At 40.8% G+C, this 23,554-nt stretch overlaps 1 protein-coding gene and 3 pseudogenes across 2 annotated transcripts in view; 2 read left to right on the top strand and 2 right to left on the bottom strand.

The window, feature by feature from the left end:
* The window catches only part of RASSF3 (Ras association domain family member 3), an 82,645-nt gene extending 67,843 nt beyond the window's left edge, over positions 1-14,802 (bottom strand). For both annotated transcript variants that reach the window (XR_013155773.1, XM_077111307.1), the window contains exon 1: positions 14,510-14,802. Coding sequence is in view for 1 of the 2 variants with exons in the window: in XM_077111307.1 (XP_076967422.1) it covers positions 14,510-14,620 (111 nt within the window). In the remaining variant the exon portion in view is untranslated. The remainder of the gene's footprint in view (positions 1-14,509) is intronic.
* LOC143690317 (VIP36-like protein pseudogene) lies at positions 2,268-3,068 on the top strand (annotated as a pseudogene).
* Positions 14,803-16,655: 1,853 nt separating the features above from the next.
* Positions 16,656-18,851, top strand: LOC143690313 (heterogeneous nuclear ribonucleoprotein A3 pseudogene; annotated as a pseudogene).
* A 3,472-nt stretch (positions 18,852-22,323) lies between these two features.
* Positions 22,324-23,181, bottom strand: LOC143690157 (SAP domain-containing ribonucleoprotein pseudogene; annotated as a pseudogene).
* Positions 23,182-23,554: the final 373 nt, after the last annotated feature.

The raw sequence follows: 23,554 nt of genomic DNA, 5'->3' as shown, positions 1-23,554 counted from the left end.
TTTCTGTTTTCATTTTATTTCTTTTTCTGTTGTCTTTTTACTTCTTTTTCTGAATGGATGCAAATGTTTTAAGAAATGATGAATATGCAACTAGGTGATGATATTGTGAATTACTGGTTATCTATGTCAATTTTTATTTCATTGGTTAATTTTTTAAAAAAAGAGATGTGGGGTAGGATATTTTAAAAACAACAACTGCCAACCTTGGTCATTGATTATTACTTGCCAGGTGTGCAGAAGAGGAAACTAAGGCTCAAAGAAGTGAAATGACTTGCCCGAGATAAAGCTTAAAGAAGTGAAATGACTTGCCTGAGATAATACAGCTACTAACTGATGGCGCACTGCTTTAAATGCAAACTGCCTTAGAAAACTGCTTGCAATCATTCAATCTATGAATTAACTAAGAACACATACCACCCCTTTCAGCCCACAAAATCCTGTTCCCTTTTTCACCCCATACTAATAGAGTTTTAGCCCTCACCTCATATGATCATTTCATTTTTAAAACTGTTACCAGAACAATGAGATCCTGTTTGCTTGTTTTTTTCAATGTCAAGGAAGTTTTTAGCCTTCACTTCGTAAGATCCACAGAATGCTAAGTTTAGGGCAAACAGAACACGGAAATCTACCTTCTGAGGATGGAGTTTAAGCTGATTTGCTGACGTGTGGTGCGAGGTTTGCCTTTTTGAAAAGTATCCCCTTCCCCTACATGACCTACTCCAAATCTTCTCCACCAAGTGGCAGGAATGCTTATTTATGCTCGGGGGACAGTCTGCAGAACAAATCTCCAGCAGAAGCTTGGAAACCCCCTCCCCTCGGCGCAGCAGCAGCACCTCCTGCTAGCTAACCGACGGCACCACGTGACCCAGGCTGGTCATAAGGAAAAACAAGAGAGCAATTTTCAAATTTCAGAAAGATGTGAAAGGGCAGTAACTTCCCTCCAAAGGAAACCTGGGAAGAAAAAAAGCAATCCACAGCCTGTTTAAATAGAAATAGCCTTAAATGGGCAATCGTAATATTATTGCTTATTTAAACCATCTATATAATATTTACATTTTTCCATAGCTGGGAAATCACTCACTTGTTGGTACATCTTAATTCACTGCTGCCATGCCATTAAACCTGGATCTGCTTAATATTAATACCTAAACCTATAAAACTTCTGTTAGTTTAATTTCTCCCCTCAAAGTTCCACTGAAATTAAAGTCCAATAAAATCAAGTGCATTTTAATTCCCCTGGAATCCTCTAACTTAAAACATTCTGAAATGCTGAACTTCATTTTAGTATCGGTACTTTTCCTCCTATGTAATTCACATAGCTATGTTGTTTTCTATTTTCATAAAATTTGTTTATTTTGCTGTTTAAGAATGTGTATTTACATCATATTCACATAAATTTCATAGCTTAGCTAACAATGCATCAAAAATATTCATTCCTTGATACACATTTTTCTAGAAATTTTCAGAGGGAATTTCTTTGCCCTGTCTAAAAATATGGGAATTAAGAGGGATCATAATCTACGATAAACCAGAAAGAAAAGAACTCTTCTCTCTTTTTTTTTTTTTTTGCATGGGCAGGCAACGGGAATCAAACCCGGGTCTCTGGCATGGCAGGTGAGAATTCTGTCACTGCGCTACCCTCACAGAGCCCTCTTCACATCTTTTTAAAAGATTCACTGATAAAAAATATTCTAATAGAAAAAATTCAATCAGGGTTGACAAAGTAGGAGCTAATCGGCGCATAAGAGATTAAGCAACCAACAAGATTTAAATGCCAGATTCCATTCTAATTGCAAATGTTCAGCAAAAGACAATCAGCTTGGTACTTTGAAAATTATTCGTTTTTTCCTTCGTATATATATATATCACATTTTACAATAAGAAAGTGTTTTTAAAAAGCAACCAAAAAAAAAAGACAATCAGCTTGTAATTAAATATAAAAATTATTTTTTAGCAGGTGGGGTTTTAGTAGTTTATCCATTCTTTTTTTCAACATCTAGACTATTTATAAATTAGATTGCCTTGAATTCTACAGGAGTGGTTGGAAAACTGGCCATAAACCTATTAAAACTGAAAACTAAGCAGGGGAGTGGCCCAGCAGTAGGAAAGATGGTGCCAGCTCCGGGAGCCTCTGGGTGTGGACACGGCCAGTTCCTCCCTGTGGAATTGGATGAGCCATGCCAGGGTGACCGCCCAGTATATCCCCAGATACGCAGGGCAAACAGGGTGTCCTGTGGAATCCCGTGTTACATCAACTTCCTTGAGGCATGGAGACAAGATGTGAATGCAGCATTCCTGGTGTGGCTGCACCGTGGTTTTGTAGAAGTCCATGTTTCCTGAGACACTGGGGGTGGCAGGTGCCCTTCAAAATCCAGTCAAAGGAAAAATCTGCATGGAGAGAGCTTGGCAAACTGGTACAGAGGGCCTGTGTTTGGAAACATGGACAAATCTGTGGGGCTACAAGTATTTGCAGACAGCTACCCCAATGAGAAGCAGCAAGAGTGGGTATTCCCCTATGTCTCAGCCATGGTGAGCAATGGTTTCCTTAGCTTCAATCAGGAGCCGGATGAGCAGCCTGCAGAGTTGGGGGGCTGTACAGGCATTGTCTCCAATCTCCACTGTGACAATTCCTTGTGATTCGCTAGGTCAAGAGGCATTTGACAACCGTGTCCATCACGGCAAGCATGAATGGAGGAACTGCACCAAGGTGCCTTAAGCCCTTCTGCCCCAGGGCTACTAGTTCACACCCTCCTCCATCACTGGGGAGCTCTCAGATGATCACCGTGTCCTTTCCCTGAAGTTGTCTGTGTTGACAGTGGAGAGAACCCCAGAAGATGAGAAGCTGCATCAAGATGTGTTCTTGCCCTCAGTGGGCAATCTGAAGCTACCTGAGATGACAGCCCCAAAGCCCTGAGGGCCTGGACCTCTTGCTCATTGTCTGTTTCTCTCTGGTGTGGACTGGTATCATAATGGCAGTTACGGGGCTGAAAGTGCTTCTATTGCACCCTCCTGCTGCCACTGCCCCCGAGGAGGTGTGGCCTGCACACAGCCAGCTGGGTCTTCCCTAGGCTCCAGCAGCTGGATGGGGACTCTGTTGCCACTGGGGTTTTCAATGCAGGGTCTCCGCATTCCCACAATTATCCTGGGGTCTCCTGACTGCTGCAGGCATCCCACCCACCCCAGGGTGTTGCTGCTGTGAAGTTCCTTCCCTTTCACACCACAGGAAGGATGGAAATATGAGGTTGGAAACGTGACTTTGGCATCATAACATATGCCATTGTGATGCCAAAGTCACAGAAAAAAAATTTCATAGCCTAGGCTGCCTTGTTGGACTACATCTTGAAATCCTCAAAGAACAGAAGAGGGCTAAGCTAACTCCTCAAACCTTCCAGCCATCTATTCATTGTATTTTGTTTTTTGCCTAAGTCTCCAGCAAACATTACTTTCCTTGGAAATCTGAGTAAAAACCCTTCACTTCTCCCCTTCCACTCAATCCTCCTACCCCAAAGCCGCATTCACTGTCTTCTCCAAATGTGACCTGAACTGGAAAAGAAATCTGGATGCCTCTCTGCTGGGACCTGGGGTGGCAGAACAACTTATGTTTCACTGACCCTGATGCCCTTAGATAGCCATAGGGCAAGGGCTTCCTGTTTTGCCCACTGCCTTGGCCTCTGTTTGGCTGAAGGCTGGTGTGCAAGTGAAGCTTGGAAGACTTCATGGATACCATGGAATTAACTGTGAAACAGACCAAACTCCAGGCTTTGACACTCAGGGTAACATTTGCTGTGTGGTCTGACCACAGGAAAATGCCTACATGTTTGGAGTTTCTCATGAGCTCTACTCTGAGTGTTTAAAATATAAGGAAGCTTTCATCTTACAGCCTGGGCTTGAATATTCCCCAAACAGGAAACCTGCCTTCTATTTGTTACTGGGTGGGGAAAATTTGCTGCTCTTGTGTTATAAGGCTGGGAGCAAAAGACCCTCATCATCTGTACCTGGCAGAATATGTTTTTTTGAGCAACAGAGCCTGAGTGTCATACTGTATGTGTCAACCCTTTTTCTCCCTCCTTACCTAACAAGAGGTCACGTGCCTCTCACCTGGCTGCCCCATGATTCCGCTGGTTAGCAGGCCAGTCTCCCTAAGGGCCGGGAACTCGGAGGCACTCTTAGCCACCTACTCTGTAGCACAAGGAAAATTCTTCCAATGGCAGAGGGGAACCAAACATGAGTTCTGGCTCACTGTCCTGCCTTCCTCGGGTGGGTTTTGGGGAAGGCCCAGGCCTTTTTCCTGAGCCTTGCTCTGCTTTCTCCTGGGTCTGGAAAGCCCTCGCTCAGCTCAGCCCAGAACAGAAAGTAGAGTCAACCTTGGCTGGGCGCAGGTTTCTGTTCTCTAGAGCCTTCTACCCTTCCCCTTTTCATTCAGCATCACAGGCTGCAGTGCTTTCCTCAGGCGGGGTTAAAGTGGGTTGAGACTGTCCACCTTCCGCACAGCAGCAGCGTGGCTCCAGGGCGCCGGAGGCCACATGTGACCTAGAGCCTGGACTTGGGGTCTGCAGAACTGAAAAACCAAACGGCTCTTTGGTTTTGTTTTGTTCCGTTTTGAGTTCAAGAGGAGACTGGGTGGTCCAGTGTGGTGGGGGGGGGAGTGAGGTGGCCTCTTGAAATGGCCTAAGCAATGAGGAGGAAGAGGGGTTCTCACTGGGGGCGTTTGGTGATTCTGGATCCTGCACGCCTGAAGGCCTTTCAAAGAGGGCAGGGAAGACGGGAAATGCAGAGTGGGGAGCTGCCCTGACAAAAGTGTGTGGCTCAAGAAAATCCCCCAACCCAGCCTGATGCTGCCTGTCCTGTCCCAGCTCTTACTTTTGCTCTAGAAACAATGTTTCCCGAAGTGAAGGGCCCTCCTGTGGTTCTGGATGCTGCTAGAGGAGGGACCATGTGGTCCTCAGGGTGGGTCTTTTGGGTGAGAGCAGAGCCCCCCCCCACCCACAGCCAGCCTTTAGCTCTTTAACTCTTCCTCAGTGTAGAGGGGCCTGAGGGCCACAGACGGAGCTGGAGATGGCCTGGGGGCCTGTCTCTGAGTCTCCTCAGAGAGGCTGGTGTTTCCGGCCTTTCATAGGTTTCAAACACCCAAATCACAGGGTGGCTATAAACTTGTTCGTCCCAGAGGAAAATTAACAACAAAAAAAGCAGGAACTTCCAGTCACCCCTTTTTTGTATACAGTTAGTGAAAGACATATTATCCAACTCTCCACCCTTCTTATCCACGGTTGAACAGGACGGTGATACTTTCTTAGCAATGCCTTTCCTATGTTGTAATTAGAGGAGTAACAAGTAAAGTATTTTTGCCCTGAGTTTCAGTGATGTCAGCCTGAAACATAGTCTACAGTATTTCAAAATGTCAGAATATGTAATGTCCCTTTGTTGAAAACAAAGCAAGTCAAAAAATAACCTAATGTTCAGCTGACCACAAAAAAGGGGAACCATCTACCACGCTAAATATGCTTAGGGCTCAAAAGAAGTAGTATGCTCTAAAGATTACTCCCTACCTAATAAACAAACGGTCAAAGGCCACGAACATTGCTCACAAAAACAGGAAAATATTAAATTCAGTGTTAATTAAGGAATGCAAATTAAATAACAATGAGGTGACTTTACTCCATTCACGATTTCTTCTCTATTTGAAAGACTATCTCCAGTGCAGCTAAGTGTGCAATGAAACCAATTTTAAATGTCCCATCAATCTGCAATATGCAAATAGAACCATAAAATGGCACACCCTCACACCCAGTAAAATTCCATTTTTGTAGCTAACCTAAAAATTTAATCCATAATGAAAAAGGTTTTATGCTCAAGATATTCACTACGATGTTGCTTATAGTAGCAAAAATTAGAAGCATCCACATTTTCCAAAACTCCCAACACCTACTTATTTAATAAAACACAACGTAGACATCAAAATGATAGCTGAGATCATGTAGCAATATCCTGTAATTCTAGGTTTAAAGTGAAGGATTCAAATTTGTTAGTACAGTATAATTATACATACATAAAAGAGATGAATGTAAAGACTAGAAAACAATTCAGCAGAATAACAATAATTATATTAGGTTAGTGAGATTATGGGCCAATTTTCTCCAAACTTTTTGATGTGGTTTTTTTATAACATTCTTGTCATTTAAAAAAAAAAATTAAAGAACATACTGCTCTAGCTCCCTATAATACACAAAGTTTAAAATTTTGCTAGTCAAAATGACATACTTATGAGAAATCAAACATTCTTCTAATATGTACAAAACAAAGATAGTGCCAACTTTTGTACTAAAATCAGCTCCTTACCATGGACAAGAGATGACCTGCTAAACTAGTGCCTACGCTCCGTGGGGGGGGGGGGGGGCTTCATTCATTTTGTTCACCATTAAATCCTGTACCTGGCAGTGTCTAGCACAATTGTGGGTATTCAATAAATACTTGGGAAATGAATTTAGAAAACAATTCTTACCAGTCTTAAAACACACACCCACTGTGAGGCATGCAACGAGGTGAATGAACCTTAAGGACAGTATGTTGAATGAAACATCAGAAACTAAAAGACAATTATTATCATTCCTCACTCATATGAACCAACTACAATATACGAACTTGGAGAATGGAAATCAAGAGCATGGATTATCAGGTTGGGGCCTATTGTAAAGGCGCATACATTGTAAACATAGCAGTCACATCTATTCCAGAGTTGTAATTGTTTCTTCTAAATTCTGAGAAGCTGTGTATAGCCTGATAGTTCCCTGCAACTTCAGGTATTTGTGTAACACCTGAGACTCAGAGTTAGAGCTATGAAACTCTAGCTTTACCCCATAAAGCAACTGTTAAAAAAGATGAACAAGTGATCAGGCTTCAACTAGAGATATGAATGAAGCTGATCTGGATAGGACTAAGGTAAATGAGAATACAGAGTAAAGGATAATATGGTCCGTATTTTAAAACTTCAACTTCTGTGTGAGAGTGAAGGAAGAGATGTATATTCGGTACAAAATTCATATTTTTGGTAGGGCACTATGTAATTTAACTTGTGTGGTCAGTTTATTCGAACACCATAATTTCATGGAATCCTGAATAGGACATGAAATCTTGTTGATTTGTACAGGTTAGTGTGATACCCCAATATATCCAAGAGTAACTGGATGGAGAATTTTAAAAAGTATTTGCAAAGTCCGCTTGGGGTGCTGGGGAGAAAGGAGGAAATATTCAACTTCCCCATCTGATATTCCTGATATTCTTATAAGCAGTGGGGTCAACCGATTCAACAGGCTGAGTCCCCAATCTTGGGGCTCATCCCTATGAAACTTATTCTGCAAAGGAGAAGCTAAGCCTATTTTAATTATGCCTGAGAGTTCCCACCAGAGAACCTCTTTTGTTGCTCAGGTGTGGCCTCTCTCTCTAAGCCAGCTGGGCAGGTGAACTCATTGCCCTCCCCCTTATGCAGGACATGACTTCCAGGGTTGTAAATCTCCCTGGCAACATGGGACAGAACTCCTGGGTTGAGCCAGAACCCAGGATCAAGGGATTGAGAAAGACTTTGTGACCAAAAGGGGAAGAGAGAAATGAGTCAAATAAAGTCTCAGTGGCTGAGAGATTTCAAACAGAATCCAGAGGTTATCCTGGAGGTTATTCTTAAGAATTATATAGGTATCCCTTTTTAGTTTGACACATTGGAGTGGCTACAGGGAATACCTGAAACTGTTGAACTGTGTTGAAGGCTAACTGTTAGCCTTGATCCTTGAAGATGATTGTATAACTATACAGCTTTTACAACATGACTGTGTGACTGTGAAAACCTTGTGGCTGACATTCCTTTCATCCAGGGTATGGACAGATGAGTAAAAAAATAAGGACAAAAACTCAATAAATAATGGGTGTAAGGAGAAACAGACACAGACACACTTTGCTCAACCTTCATTAATTTCATGTGAACACTTTGATGATTACATTCTAACACTCTTAAATCCAAGATTTTCTACTTTTGATTTCCAATTCCCAAAATCACTCTTTCTCCTCCCTTGATGACCTCACTTTGCTTAGCATCTGGAAAAAGAACTAACTGCTGTAATATATATAATGAATAAATTATTCTTAGCTGACTGCATCACATAGCAGCAGTTAGCAATTACAGTCCACAAAAATGCATATTAAGCTTGCTGTTTTAATATTCTATGAAATAATGAGCGCTATTTTGTCTGTGAACCGGAGGCAGAGCTGCAGTTAGAATACCACTGGGGCTGTTTTCATCCTTTCAGGTCATGTGGGGAAAAAAAAAAAGAGGAAAGGTCTCCCCCACAAAAGTTTCACAATCTCAAAATGCTGGTATGCATGACCCAAGATGGGCTGAGAAGAACCTATTCACAAGAGTAAAGGGCCAGTTCCCCTTGACAAAGAAAAATCTCCCCAGCACGCTTGGGTGGGGGTGGTACCCCACCAGCATCAATCTGTAAGCAAAAAGAAGATGGCAAGGGCTACCCGGCTCTGCTTCAGCACAGCCTTGTCCAACTGCAATATAATGTGAGCCACATATTTAATTAAAAATTTCCAATACTGATGTTAAAAATAAAAATAAATTTAAATAAAGTTAATTCAACCCAATATATCCTAAAAATTGTCATTTCAACGTGTAATCAATATAAAAAAGGAGGATATGGTTTACTATTTTACATTCTTGATTTTGTCCTAAGTCTGAAAAACAGTTGTGTATTTTACATTTACAGGACATCTCAGTTCAGACGAGGCACTTTGCACTACCATACCCAACAGAACAAAGGTCACTCGTATCTCATTGTATCTTATATTTTAATAATTTGGGGGAGTCTCTGACATTGTTCCTAGTGTTTATCTGCCCCTCTCCATTAAAAAAAAAAACTAAGCAAAAGTCAATTAACCAGTCACTAAGAGAAACCTGGGAAATTAACCTCTTTCAAAGGAATATGGTTAACTCTGGTAAGAGTTATTAACTCTGTTTAATGCATTTTATATTCTTAAAAATGATTACATTCCTGCTAGAACACAGTCATCTACAACTCTAGGACAGACGTCAATAGGGAAATATGGCTTGTTTTATACGATAAGCTTCTCAGTCAACACTTCCGTCTAAACAGATGCATAGCTTTATCACACTTTACACAATAGGTATGTTCCTGAAAAATTGTAAACAATTAAAAGTTCCTTTTAAGTAAACTTAAAAGAGCAAGCTTCAAAGAAATATTAGAGAGGTTTTAATTTGTTCATTTGGTTAGTTTTTTTTTAAAATATTACTAATGAGGCTAGGGACTTTGATTAGTTCACTGCTCTAACCCCAGAGCATAGAATAGTGTCTGTCATGTAGTAGGTGCTCAATAAATGAATGAATGAATGATCGGCCTTCCTAAAATAAGGGAGAAATATATCATATAAAATGAGTTATATCCCCGTTCAATGCACTATCCCTACTGCCTAAAAAAAAAAAAAAAGAGTTATCCCTAAGTATTAACAACAGCTATCACCAATATCGTCCATTTTTAAAGCCCTACTAAGTATAAAATTTTGTGAAAGTTTAAGATCTAGCTAGGAGAGGGGAAAAAATTGTGTACATTTGTACCTAAAGGAAAAAAAAAACAGTCCAAGGGTACTAGGCACACATCCAAAATGAGCAGGCTTTCATTCACTTGACAAATACTGAATGCCTACTAAGCGCTGTGCATTTATTTTATGTGTTTGTTAAATATGGTGGTCTCTGTCCTCATTAAATAACATATAAATACATATAATTATTGTTATGAAGGGAAAGAGCAAGGGGCTTTAATGTGGGGAGAGGGGTGCCTACTTTAGACGGGGGAGTCTAAAAAAGTTAGCTCTGAAAAGGTGACATGCAAAGGAGAATAGAAGGAAGCAATTTCAGACCAAGGTTCTGTGATGGAGAATAACCTGGATCTGAAAAGTAACCATAACAAGGCTATTACGACTAGCATCCTAGTTACACATTACTATTTAAAAGGTTGTTGCATCAGGTGGGTGAACAATTAATTGGGACTTGTAACACTGTTCGGCTATGGGAAGAACGAAAGCTTCCTACCAGGTAGTGTAGATAGCCCCTCAATGAGAAAAGGAGAAAAAAAAAATGCTATGTTAAGTTAGCCATGATATGTTTCATGTAAGAGCAGCTCCTTGGCACGGTGTGCTTCTACAAAATAACCGAGTTTTCTATTCACCATGCTTTGGGGAAAGGGACCTGCTAACTAATGGCCTTGGGCCAATTTAGAACTGAATCTAATAGGTAAACTCAAACTGGGGCCTTTATGAAAGGACAGCTTCTTATGCTGGGGAAGTAGGGGGAGTCCAGGACTGATGCTCAGGGCTGAGTGAGTAATCAAGCTATACTTGAAAGCATTTGTTCAGCCTCAGTTTTCTCCCAGAATAAGAATGTTTACAGTACATTCACTGACTGTCAAGGGAAGTCTAAAAAGCATAACCACATTATTGGATATTTTTAGCTTCTCTTTTCATAAATGTTTCATGTCATGTCATTATTTTCCAAATAATTCCAAATTTTGCAAGTGAGCCAGAATATAAGGTAAAGTCAGAAGCCAATTTTCCTTTGACATTCAGCTAAAGGAATATACTTTGTGAGTCCTAAGCCCACACATCCAATTCCAATGGATTCTTTGCCATGTAAGAACAGAACGTGGAGATGAGGTGTACTTGGACCAGGCAAAATGATTGGTGGGAATGTTTATATCCAATAAAATCCAACAAATCAAATCAAAAGTTGGTTAAGGCAAGAACTAAAATACTTTTTTCGATATTGTGAACTGCTTTTCTTCTGTTGTCCTCAATGATCTACCTCCAGAACTTCCGAAGTTAACTCCGAATAAAATAGTGCAACTCCTTACTGTTGATTCTAGCAGTAAGATGCAGAACCAAATAAAGTCCACAAAAATATTTAAACTACAATAAGGAGAAAACACAGAAGGTGAGACTTGAGGCCTGTTATGTAGAGTCTAACCGGTTTGCCTTAATTAAATAATTATTCAGTATAACTTAAATAAGTTTTCTTTTTAAAGTGTGGCTCAGAAGACAATTTCGAGTTTCTCAAAGACTTCTCAACTATCATACTCTAAAGCAAGAACAGTGTCTCATTTCCTTATTTTTGTTAATTACCAAAGATGCAGCTAAAACTTAGCTAAGAGGTAAGACATGCTCTAATAGAGGATAAAAAATGATTCCAGGGCATTTCTACTATTTGGAAATCTGCATATGTGTTCCATATTTATAAGCAGTTTGATTTTGTTGGAAAATCAGAAAGGCAAATTATGAATTACAAAATTGTCTACATCTTTGGTTCTACTAAAAACAACACCTAGATGGATCCTTTAAAACATAGCAAATTCTCAAGAATCAGTTATGAATTATGACAGCTATAATGAAAATAGGTGAAGGATAGGGGACCAAATCTTAAGAAACTCTTGAATTATAAATGTCCATATCTGCAAATGGGAAATGGAATTTTAAAAGTATTTTTATGGTTGAGAAGCAACCAAAAGAAGAGTAGAATTTGACACAGAAGACTTGAATTCTAGTCCTCGCACCAAGTCTGAGAGTGCCCTGCCTCAGTTTCCTCACCTTTCATTAGGTTAATGCTCTGGAAGGTTGTTGAGAGAATTATAAGATAAGGTACATGTAAAAACATCCAGCCAATTATTATCAAACCAAGAAAGCATTCATTCATTCAACTAGTGTTCACTGAACAACTACCATATGTTAAGCATTTGTCAAGGCACCAGATATACAACATAAAAATGACATTCAAACTGCCATAAAAAGCCTGGCATGGCAGGTGAGAAATTCTACCACTGAACTACTCATGCACAATCTTTTTTTCTTAATAGAAAAAAATATCAAAATAAAATTAAAAGCAATGATAACATTTTCTTGTGTGTGTATATAAGGTTTCTGTTATTGTTGGAGACAAAAAAAGTTGGGATACATTTTTATTTGGCAAAAAAAATTTATCTCCACCCCCACCCTTTCTCCCCATCCTGCCTTTACCACAAACATCTCGCTTTCTCTTGATATTTTCAAGAGTTCTAAAAACCACATTTTCCTAGCTTTTCCACCAGGTGGTATGACACCAAAAAAAAATCACTATTATGTATAATAAGATTGTTACGATGACACCTTTTCTACACTGCTTGTACAAATTGCTTATTATCTTATTTCTTTATAATTACCACATAATAAAATAAAAACAGGCTTACCTACTCTTAGGTAAAAGAAATGTTCCAAATTAAGGGTATCTGGCTTTATATTTACGGTAACTCATTTCTTTAACTAAGAAATGCTATCAGGAATAATAGATTCACTCAAGTCACTTCTTTAAACAAACCAAAATACCAACCTAAGTAAGATTCAGGATTCATAATACTTTCTCCACCTGGCAAATAAGTCCTATCACTCAGAACCTTGCATGTGTTAAATTAAAGGGGAAAATATGCAGGCATTAAAGCTTCAGATTACATGTACTTATCTCTTTAAGCAAGGAATTAGGTCATACCATCCCAGAATTTCAAAATACATATTGTTAGACTAATTCTAATTGTTAAATGAAAGATATTATGACTATAAAGACGTTAAATGAATTATTATATAAATTAAAGCATAACATAGAAACAGTGTGTGTGTGTGTGTGTGTGTGTGTGTGTGTGTGTGTGTATAAACCTAGGGAAAAAATGGATGTTTTTACTTTTTAAAGCCCTAAAGGATTCATGAGAATGCATGGAATTGCATGCGCCCTTATGAAGTAGCCTCTTATTTAGGAGACTCCCAAGAACCAGCAAGTTTTCTGTAAATTACAGGCCACCTCGGGGATAGACTTCAAACTACAACCATCTCCTACAACTGCATGTCAAATGGTAACAGCAACATTTATTGGAAGGACAAAACGCAGAGCCAAAACAGGAAAGAAATAGAAGGGAGGAAAGAATGGGCCAAGAAAAAGAAAAAAGCAAAGTGAAAACAGCACAAGGAAATGCAATTCTTCCATAACCGATTGGGGAAGGAGGATGTTTCTGGCTTCCAAACTTCACAGCAATCTCATATCATCAGAACACAGTCTACTGAAAATAAGAGATCACTCAAAGTGACTAGTAAATTGTGCGACCTTAAACCTCAGAAACAATAAAGACCGGGAAACTAAGGCACCGGGACTTCACTCTGGATTAACCGTTCTTACTGAATAAGGGCGCTCGACTTCACTTTTGCACTCTACTCTCTCGCTCTCTCTTTCTCTCCCTCTTTGGTCTGGAACTCAAAAGGTTGAAAAGACTAGAATTTTCGAAACTTCAAAAGAAATCTGACCTCAGAAAGAGGTCAAATAAAAGATCTGGTAAGGAAACCCTGGCACAACCCCCACCCAGCCGACCAACTCATTATCCGGGTCCTGGAAAGATTATTTGTTATTATTAATCTACTCACTAGGACTAAGGCTGTTAGAAATGTTCGGTGCGCGCCTGTTGTTTTTTAAAAACAATTCTGTTCCAGTTCAGCCTTCCCTAATCTGATGTAGTACCGCTGGGCTGGCGGCGCTCCCTGGTGCGGCTCCCAGGGCCAGGAGGGAGCGGGTTCAAGCACCACCCTTGCAAGTCAGCCCAAGTGCCCCAATTTGGGAAGACCTCCCTAAAAAACACTAACGGTCGGCGAAACCCGTCCAAGTTCTGTCCCAACTTTTCATGCTTCCCACGGCACGCTTCCTCCAAAAAAGGAAGAGAACGCCCTAAATCTCAGCTCTCGAGCGCTAACATCAACCTAACACCGGAACTTGTCTGTAAAACATTCGCGACTTCTACGAACTTGGCTTTACAAGAAACGCACAACTCTGACTCCCGCAACCACCATTTCTTGAGCGCCTACTGTCGTCAGGCCCCGCACGTCCCTCGGCCTCCCCAAGATGAGCCCGGACCGGGAAGAGAGGGGCGGCAGGCTCACCGCAGCCACCTCTGGCTATTACACGCCCCCACCCCCAAGCCACTCAGGGGATCACTAAACGGATCAGGAGTGGCGGTCCGCGGGCCGACCCGACTATTTATCCACCATGGGCACAGGGGAAACGCCAGAGCCGCCTCCTTGCACTCGGAACTGCTCCCCCGTAGACAACTCGACGCCCTGGCTTTGCCAGGAGGACGGCGGCCCCGGGCAGCCCCCAGACGGAGCCGCGAAGGTCATCCGGCGCTGAAGGCAGAACCCCGGGAGCCTCAGCCTCCCGGCCCTTCTTCCTCCTTCCTCGCCCAGGGGCCCCATGCGCTCACCCTCACGCCCACATGCACAAGCTTAAGGCACGACCCCGGGATCCAAAAAGGATGAAGCCACTTCTTGGCGGCCTCCTTCCAGGCGTGCTCAACGGAGGCACGTGGAGTTTCAGGGAGACCCGGGCGGCTGGACCCCCAAGAGGGATGGGGCGCGACCAACAACCGCGGCGCACGCCACTCACTTGTTGGCCGGCGCGGGGCTTGCCCTGGGGCGCCCTTCTGAAAAAGGAGGTTCTGGCGGTGAAGAAGAAGTCCTCGGAGTCCTCCTCCAGACTGCTGTAACCGCTGCTCATGGTGCTGGTCCCGTCGCGCGCGGCAGGCCTCCCCGGGGCGCAGGCGGCCAAGCAGGGCGCGCCGCGCCTTCTTAACCTGCAAGGTTCCCGGCGCCGGGCCGCGAGGCGCCGGCGGGCAGTCCAGCTGCAGCTACGGCTCGGTCCGGCCGTCCGGGCCCTCCAGCAGCCTAGCCGCTGGGTTCCAGGCGCGGCCCCTGCCGGGGTGCGCCCGCGGCCACGCCTCCCGGAGCCCCGCCCCGCAGTCCGCCCGCTGGGGCCGGGCCACCGGCTCCGCCCCTCCCTTCGCCACCGCAAACACTCCCCGCGCGGCCGCAGGTGGGGGCTGCACAGCCCGCCCCTTCCAGGCGGTGCTTTTTCCTAGCAGGTTTTGTGTCGCCCGGCAAGCCTCCTTCGAGGGCTGCGTTTGGTAGGTCTGTGCTCTGGGTCGCTTTTCCAACCTCCCGGAAACTGCCTAATTCTCTGTGATCGGCCCGCCCGCCCCTCACTCCGCAGGCCCGGGTTTAGGGGAGGGCCTGAGCAGAGCTGGGAGCTTTCCCCTCGGTCCCCGCCCGGCTCGCTCTCTTCCTGGGCCCTGCGGGTGGCGGTGGAGTTGTCTGGCCGAGGGGTCCCGGTCCTGAACCCGAGCAGCTCGTTGTTCCAAGAGGGCTAAAAGTTATCGGAGACTGGCGAGTAGCTCTTCACTAGATTGGGTTTATTCGAACTAAAACGTCCTCTCTAGTGATTCAGTCGAGCTTCGGAATTTCCCCGTCCGCCTTCTCTCTAGCGAGGGGTCACTCCCCACGAGGACGGCCAAGGTCATTATGATCTTGGAGCCACGTGGGGCAAGGGGCTGGGGTCGATGAGCTAGCTATCTAGTTAGGGAATGTTTTAAACAATCGTGTGCTTTTTAAATGTTTCCTTCCAGAATCAGCCTTATACAGTCCCCTACAAGAAGACATGGCTTAAGTGGGGGCGGGGGCATCAGTGAATTGTATTCAGCCAGCGTCCTTGTGAAATTCTACTAGATGGCGAATCATCTTTTACTTTTTTTCGCGAGGGGAGGGTGGGGGTAGTGTATGGGCGGAGAATCGCGAATCATCTTTTAAAATGCACAATCACCCTCCAAGCCACCAATGGGTACCAGTGATTTACACCTTGGCGCATACTGAACTGGTTTAAATCATACTAATTTCAGTATGTACAGATCTGAAGGTTGTTCCATTGCCTCAGGAGTAAGGAAACTTCAGGAATGGGAAAGAAGAGAAGAGGAGGGTTAGAAAGAAAAACTTCACCCGTTATAGCTGAACTTCCTCACATTATCTCCCTTAATCCTCAAAACAGCTCTGTTAGTTCTATTTTCTGTCTCCTTCACACCTGGGGCAGCGGATATTTAGCGAGAGGAAGGTAGCCCTAGGTAGCAGTACTGGCATTCTCTCTGCTTTCAGCTGAGCTGAGGGTCTTCAAGATATCCTTACAGGCCTTAAGATTGTTGGGTAGTTAGCCATGCTCAGTTGTGGCATGGCAGCACGGAGAGAAGTAGAATGGGTCAGGAATCATTTATCCCTTTAGAATGGCTGCTATTAAAAAAAAAAGTGTTAGAAAGGATGGAGAAATAGGAACACTCCATTGCTGGTAGGAGTGTAAAATGGTGCAGTCCTTATGGAAAACAGTTTGGAGGTTCCTCAAAAAGCTAAGTATAGAATTACCATATGACTCGGCAATCCCGCTACTAGGTGTACACCCAAAAGAATTAAAAGCAGAGACTAGAACAGATATTTGCACACTGCTGCTAATAATGGCATTATTCACAATTGCCAAAAGATGAAAACAACCCAAATGTCCATCAACCAATGAATGGATAAATAAAATGTAGTATATGATACAATAGACTATTATTCAGCTGTAAAAAGGAATGAGTTGGGTGCACGGTGGTTCAGTGGTTGAATCCTCACCTACCATGCAGAACTCCTTATTTCTGTTCCCAGCCCATGCACATCCTCCCTGTCCCCCCCACTCCCCCCCCCAAAAAGAATGACGTTCTTATACATGGGACAACATGGATGAACCTGAAGCCATCAGGTTGAGAGAAATAAACCAGACACAAAAGGGCAAATATTGTATGATCTCACTAACTTAAAATAATTAGAATAAGCAACTGCTAGAGTTAGAATCTAGAATAGGGGTGGGGAAAGGGAATGGGAATTTAAGGCTTAAAATGTACAGGGTTCAAAAAAAAGATAAAATGTACAGGGTTCCTATTTGTAATTATGGAAATGTTTTGGTAATGGATGGTGGTGATGGTAGCACAGCATTGTGAACACAATTAGCAGCACTGAAATAAACATACATCTGAATATGATTAAAAAGGGAAATGTTAGATTGTATATGTGATAACAGAATACAAGTTAGAAAAAAAATCCACGGAGCTACATTACATGGAACCCTAAGTTAAACCATAGACTTTAATAGTAGAGTTATAAAAATGTGCTGTCATCAATTTTAACAAATGTTTCACATCAATGCAAGGTGTTGATGTTGGGGTGGTGGTTGGGAATCCTATATTTTAAGCATGATTGTTCTGCAAAACCACAACTTCTCTAATAAAAAAAATTTAATAATTTTTTTTTTAAGTCAGTTATCCCCAGTTTAAAAGAAGGCCTCTGCTTTCCTTTATGCCCTCTCACCACATCCATCTTGGAAATTGGTATATTACCCTACATGGTTCACAACAACTCTATGAGGCCAGCCTTACAGAACAGTCATTTTAAAGGTCCCACAACATTAAACCCTTCCTGGCTGCACAGCTAATGAGTGGTTAGAAATCAGGAATTCTAACCAGGGCATTGTTTTGCCCAGTCTAAACTAATCCCTGGGTGTGCCATGCACATAATCTCATATAAAACAATAGGGCAGTTTTCTGACTTTATGAAAGATTTTTCTTATTTGGTGCCATTTTTTCATTATTTCATGAATGTAATCCTTATTAAATACTCCAATTTATGAGTGATATACAGGTTAAAGAATTTAGATATCTAATTTTAACATAACCCAAATTGAAGGAGGCGAGCACAGTCTCAAAACTGAGGGCCATGGTCCAAAGGAACCAGAGCAGTAGAGAAAACTGTTTCTTGGTGGTTTTAGCTTTGAAACTATGGATGATAATTTAAGAGAATATTTTGAGAAATGGGGCACACTCATAGATTTAATAGTGATGAGAGACCTCCAAACAAAACATTTCAGAGGCTTTGGTTATGTGATTTACTGTTGTGTTGACAAGGTAGATGCAGCATTGTGTGCTGGACCATGCAAGCTTGATGTGCGTGTAGTGGAAACAAAGAGAACTGTTTCTAGAGAAGATTCTGCAAAACCTGGTGCCAAACTAACAGTGAAGAAAGTTTTTGTTGGTGGCATTAAAGAAGATACAGAAGAATATAATTTGAGAGGCTACTTTGAAAAGTATGGCAAGATTGAGATCATAGAAGTTATGGAAGATGGGCAGAGTGGAAAAAAAAAAGATTTGCTTTTGTAACTTTCAGTGATCATTTTATACAGTTGATAAAATTGTTGTTTAGAAATACCATACTATTAATGGGCATAATTGTGAAGTGAAAAAGGCCCTTTTTAAACAAGAGATGCAGTCTGCTGGATCATAAAGAGGTCATGGAGGTGGATTTGGCAACTTTGTGGGCTGTGGAGAAAACTTTGGAGGTGGGGAGAACTTTGGTGGAAGAGGAGGCTGTGACGAAGGAGGTGGTAGCAGCAGAAGTAGTCATGGAGGAGTTGATGGTGGATATAATGGATTTAGAGGTGATGGTGGCAACTATGAAGATAGCCATGGTTGAAATAAATGAAATTGAGAACATGAAAACAATTGAGAAAATCAACAAAACCAGAAACTGGTTCTATGAGAAAATCAATAAGATTGATGGACCTATAGCAAGACTGACAAAAAGAAGAGAGAGGATGCAAATAAATAAGATCAGAAATGGAAGAGGAGATATAACCACTGACCTCACAGAAATAAAGGAAGCAATGACGGGATACTATGAACAACTTTATGCTAATAAATATGACAATTGTAGATGAAATGGACAACTTTCTAGAAAGGCATGAACAATCAACTTTGACTCGAGAAGAAATAGTGACCTCAACAAACCAATCACAACTAAAGAAATTGAATCAGTCATTAAGAAGCTCCCACTCAAAAATGGACAGCACAATAATACCTAATTGTAATGTAATTATGTTAAAACACTGAATGAAGCTGCATCTGAGCTATAGTTTTTTTTTGTTTGTTTGTTTGTGTCTTTTGTTTTTTCTTTTTCCTTTTTTCATATATATATTTTTTTATTTTTTATTATTTTTTTATTTTTTTCTCTATATTAACATTCTATATCTTTTTCTGTTTTGCTAGTTCTTTTCCTAAATCGATGCAAATGTACTAAGAAATGATCATACATCTATGTGATGATATTAAGAATTACTGATTGCATATGTAGAATGGAATGATTTCTAAATGTTGTGTTAATTTCTTTTTTTTTTAATTAATAAAAAAAAAAAAAAAAGAAGCTCCCAAAAAAGAAAAGATGGCCATGGTTATAGTAGTAGAGGTGGCTGTGGTGGTGGTGGCCCAGGATATGGAAAACAAGGTAGCGGATATGGTGGTGGTTGTGGAGGATATGATGGTTACAATGAAGGGGGAAATTCTGAGGGTGGTATCTGTGGTTCTGGAGTAGTATAATGATTTTGGAAATTATAGTGGACAATAGCAATCAAATTATGGACCCATGAGAGGCGGCAGTTTTGGTGGAAGAAGCTCAGGCCGTCCCTCTGGTGGTGCTTATGGATCTGGTAGTAGAAGTGGTGGATATGGTAGCATATGGTTCTAAAAACCCAGCACTAAGTAGCTGTAGTTCTTAGCAGGAGAGAGAGCAAGGAGTTGTCAGGAAAGCTGTAGATTACTTTGAGACAGTCCACCCAGAGATGCATTAGAGGAAATGTAAAAGTCTTAACACTGGAGGAACAATGATCCCTAGCCAGAAAGTACCTGCAGCTTAAACAGGAAACTCTTCTTATTCAGGACTGTCATAGCCACAGTTTGCGAAAAGTGCAGCTATTGATTAATGAAATATAGTGTCAATTAGATGTACATTCCTGAGGGTTTTTTTTTTTATCTGTTATAGCTTTTCTGTTTCTTTTTCTTTTCATTATATCAGGTATATTAACTGTCAATTGAGGCAGTGGTGCCAGGAATAAAAAATTAAGGAATTTTGAACTTTACTAAAAGAAAAAAAAAAGCATTTAGATAACTTGTTTTATTGTGGATGAGAAAGGGGAAATACCCCACCCAGAACAAAGTATTTTAAATAGTTTCTGAATAGTTTAAGGAAAAATATTAAAAGGAAAATACACTAAAGTGCCTTATGATCCACCAAATTATATTTTCATGGTATTAATTAATTCTTTCTTTCTTTTTTTTTTTTTAACATGTGCAGGCACCAGGAATTGAACCCGGGTCCTCTGGCATCGCAGGCAAGCATTCCTGCCTGCTGAGCCACCGTGGCCCACCTGTGGTATTAATTAATTCTTATATCTGCCAGTACACCATCAGAATCGGCTATAACAAAAAGACATGATTTATTGATATTTCTTTTATAGCCTCCAATACCTTAGAACAGCTAGAAGTAAAAACCTAAAATTGTGGAATAGTAACCCATGGAAAACTCTGAAATCTATTCTACAACTAATTGTTGCAATGTGCTTTGAAATTTGCTTTTTTGTATATGTTATGTTTCACAAAAAAGAAAAACAAAGTCATTGTGATGATAAATGCACAGCTATATGATGATATTGTGAAACAAGATTGTACACTTTGGATTATTAGCATGGGACTATATGATATGTATCAATAAAAAATAATTTTAAAAAGGCATAATTGAATAATTATTGAATGTTAAGCAACAAAAAGCAAAAAAGCATAAATAAATAATTAAAGGAAGGAAGAATTGGTGTTCTAATCATTTTTCTGATAGTATTCTTAATAAAAATATTATGAATTAAACTTTTGGTATATAAAATTAGTATTTGTCCATAAAAATTTAAAAACCACACTAAGCAACTAAACATTTTTAACATTTAAAACTCAGGGAAGGGGGTGGAATAAATTTTTTTTAAATGTATGCAACCAAGTTCAATTTTCAAAGAACTTACTGTCCAACATAGAATGGAATTTGCAAGTGGGCTCTATTACCATAAAAGTTCCAGTGATACAAGTCTGTAATGATTTATATTTACAGCACAGTAGAAAGTTATCTTCCATTTCTATACTAAATAAAGAATATATTTAAAATTTAAGAAATATATGCAAATGTCAAAGACACACAAATGCTTAGTAATTATATTTTGATTACCTTGTACATATAATCATTTCCCTGAAATTAATGTAAAAGGAGAGGTTTTAGTAATGGTTTACTCTTCTTACTTACCAGACAATCCACCATGAGAGAAACAATCCTACAAATGTGATTATCAATAAAAAATTTAAATCATAATTCAGATTAATTACTATATACCTAAGTCCACAAATAGTACAAACCCAAGTACAATAAATGTAGAAAAAATATATAGACACAACTCACACATTAAGTACACATAGAAGTAAAATTTTTCTTTTTAATATTTGTTCTAATAAATATAATAGCAAAAAGGAAAAGACTTCTAGATTTTACTCTGGAAAATTTTTAATGTTTCTTTGGATACACACAAATACAGTTATGCACATGCACACACATACATATACAATGTTAGAAGACCAAGGAAAAACTGGTGAAAATAGTATATCAGAGACACAGGGCTGCTATCCTTAAAATGTAAAGAGCTCATGCAAATCAACAGAAAAGTTGAACATCCCAACAGAAAAATAAACAAAGGACATGGCGCACAATTCATGAAAGAAAAATATAAATAACCAATAAATTAGAAAAAACCTTCACTCAGTCAACAAATATTTATTGAGCACATACTGTATGCCAGACACTGATCTCAATACACAGAGTACATCATTGGACAAAACATGCAATCCTTGTTCTTGTGGAGCTTATAGTTTAGTGGGGGATGGAAGAAGACAGGCAGAGGAGATTACATAGTATGTTAGAAGGTAATAAGTATGTTGGGTATTGAATCATGTCTCCCACAAAAGACATGTTCATGTCCCAACCCCTGGTCCTGTGAATGTGGACTCTTTTGTAAATAGGACCTTTGAAAATGTTAGTAGTTAAGATGTGTCCAAAATGAATGAGGGTGGGCCTTATCCAATATGGCCAGAGTTCTTATAAGCAAAGAAAATGGACATGGAAAGAGAAGATACATGGAGCAGCCAGAAGCTGGAAGTCAACAGATCCTGGAAGAACAGGAGAATACACCACAATGTGCATTGCCATGTGACAGAAAAGTCAAGGAGCCCCAAAGATTGCTAGCCAGATAGAAGATACTGACCCCGGTCGGAAGCCCTGTAGCCTCTGAAACTACGAGCCAACCAAGTCCTGTTGCTGAGCTAACCCATTGTATGGTATCTGTTTTAGAAGCCAGAAAATTAAAACACACTTTCACATAAATCAGGTAGTAAGAAAGACAAGAATGTTTTATATAAGCTCTCACTGAGAAAGTCACTTTTTTTTTCTTTTTTCTACAGTTTTTCCTTTTTATTAACAAGCAAAACAATAATAAAAAAAAAACCTAACACAATGACAACCTTAAATTTGGAACAGCAGTAAGTCTAACTGTTGCTGGAGTTCACAGATGTACCTGGGGTACATGCTCCCTCACTGCAAGGCAGGACCTAGGCACATGACTGTGCATTTAGGTATATGTGACTAAGAAGAATCAGAGTGACTGAAACCACTGGAGAAGAGAAAGTATCAAGAACTTTTCACCAGGCAATCCCAAAGCGCTCTGCTCTTTTCCTCTCCTTTGCCTCTGTATCCTCTGTGGTTCCAGTTCCAGCTGAACTAGTGACAATCCCAAATCTCTCCTTCCGCTTTTTCAGCTTTTCACCATCTTCAGACTTTCTGGAGATTGAAAAAACATTCAAACCAAATCTTTGAGCTCTTTCCTTTAGCTTATCCAGGTTAACCATAAGTTTGGTGTCAGATGATAGGCTTTTTGTTGGAACTGAAGAAATGCCAAACCTAGCTGCCCGAGCAGCTTTCTTACTCTCCAAGCTCACAGGAACATTGAATCGTTCAGCTCTTTTCTGCATTCTCTCAGTCTGTGGTATTTCAGATGTAATTTTTACCACTTTCTTTTCTGCTGACACACCAATAGTTTTTTCAGGGGGGTCTTCCTCTTTGACAGGCAGTTCTAAGGGCTTTGGTTCTTCTTCCTCTGTTTCATCTCCCAGTACATCTTCTTCATTTTCTTCCTCTTCAGCATGCTCTTCAAGATATGCCTGGAGCCTGTTGATGAGATCTTGTTTTATTCCCTTTTTTTCCAAACCACGAGCAAGACATTCCTGCTTTAGTTCAGCAAGCTTCAGCTTATGGAGCTCCACCGTCTCTGCCGCCATCTTGTTACCCCCTCCACTCGCTGCCTCCGCCAGAAAATCACATTTGAGCAAAGACAGGTAGGAGGTGAGGGAGCCAGCCATGCAAATATCTATGGGGAAAGGGTGAGCAGGTGGTTCAGTGGTAGAACGCTCACCTTCCATGCGGGAGACCCGGGTTCAATTCCCGGACCATGCACCCAAAAATAAAAATAAATAAATAAATAAATAAAATATATATATATATACATATATGGGGAAAGTATTTCAGGCAGGGAGAACAGCAACTGCAAACATCCTAAGGTAGGAACGTGCAATCACAAGAGCAAAGAAGCCAGTGTGACCAAAGTGGGTTAGTGGAGGGGAGAGTGGTAGAATTGCAATAAGAAAGGGAACAGGGATGGAGAGGTTACCGT

The sequence above is a fragment of the Tamandua tetradactyla genome, chromosome 7, assembly GCF_023851605.1.
Source record: "Tamandua tetradactyla isolate mTamTet1 chromosome 7, mTamTet1.pri, whole genome shotgun sequence".
Taxonomy (NCBI): Eukaryota; Metazoa; Chordata; class Mammalia; order Pilosa; family Myrmecophagidae; genus Tamandua; species Tamandua tetradactyla.
The sequence above is the reverse complement of the archived record's forward strand: the minus strand, read 5'-3'. Positions and strand labels throughout refer to the sequence as shown.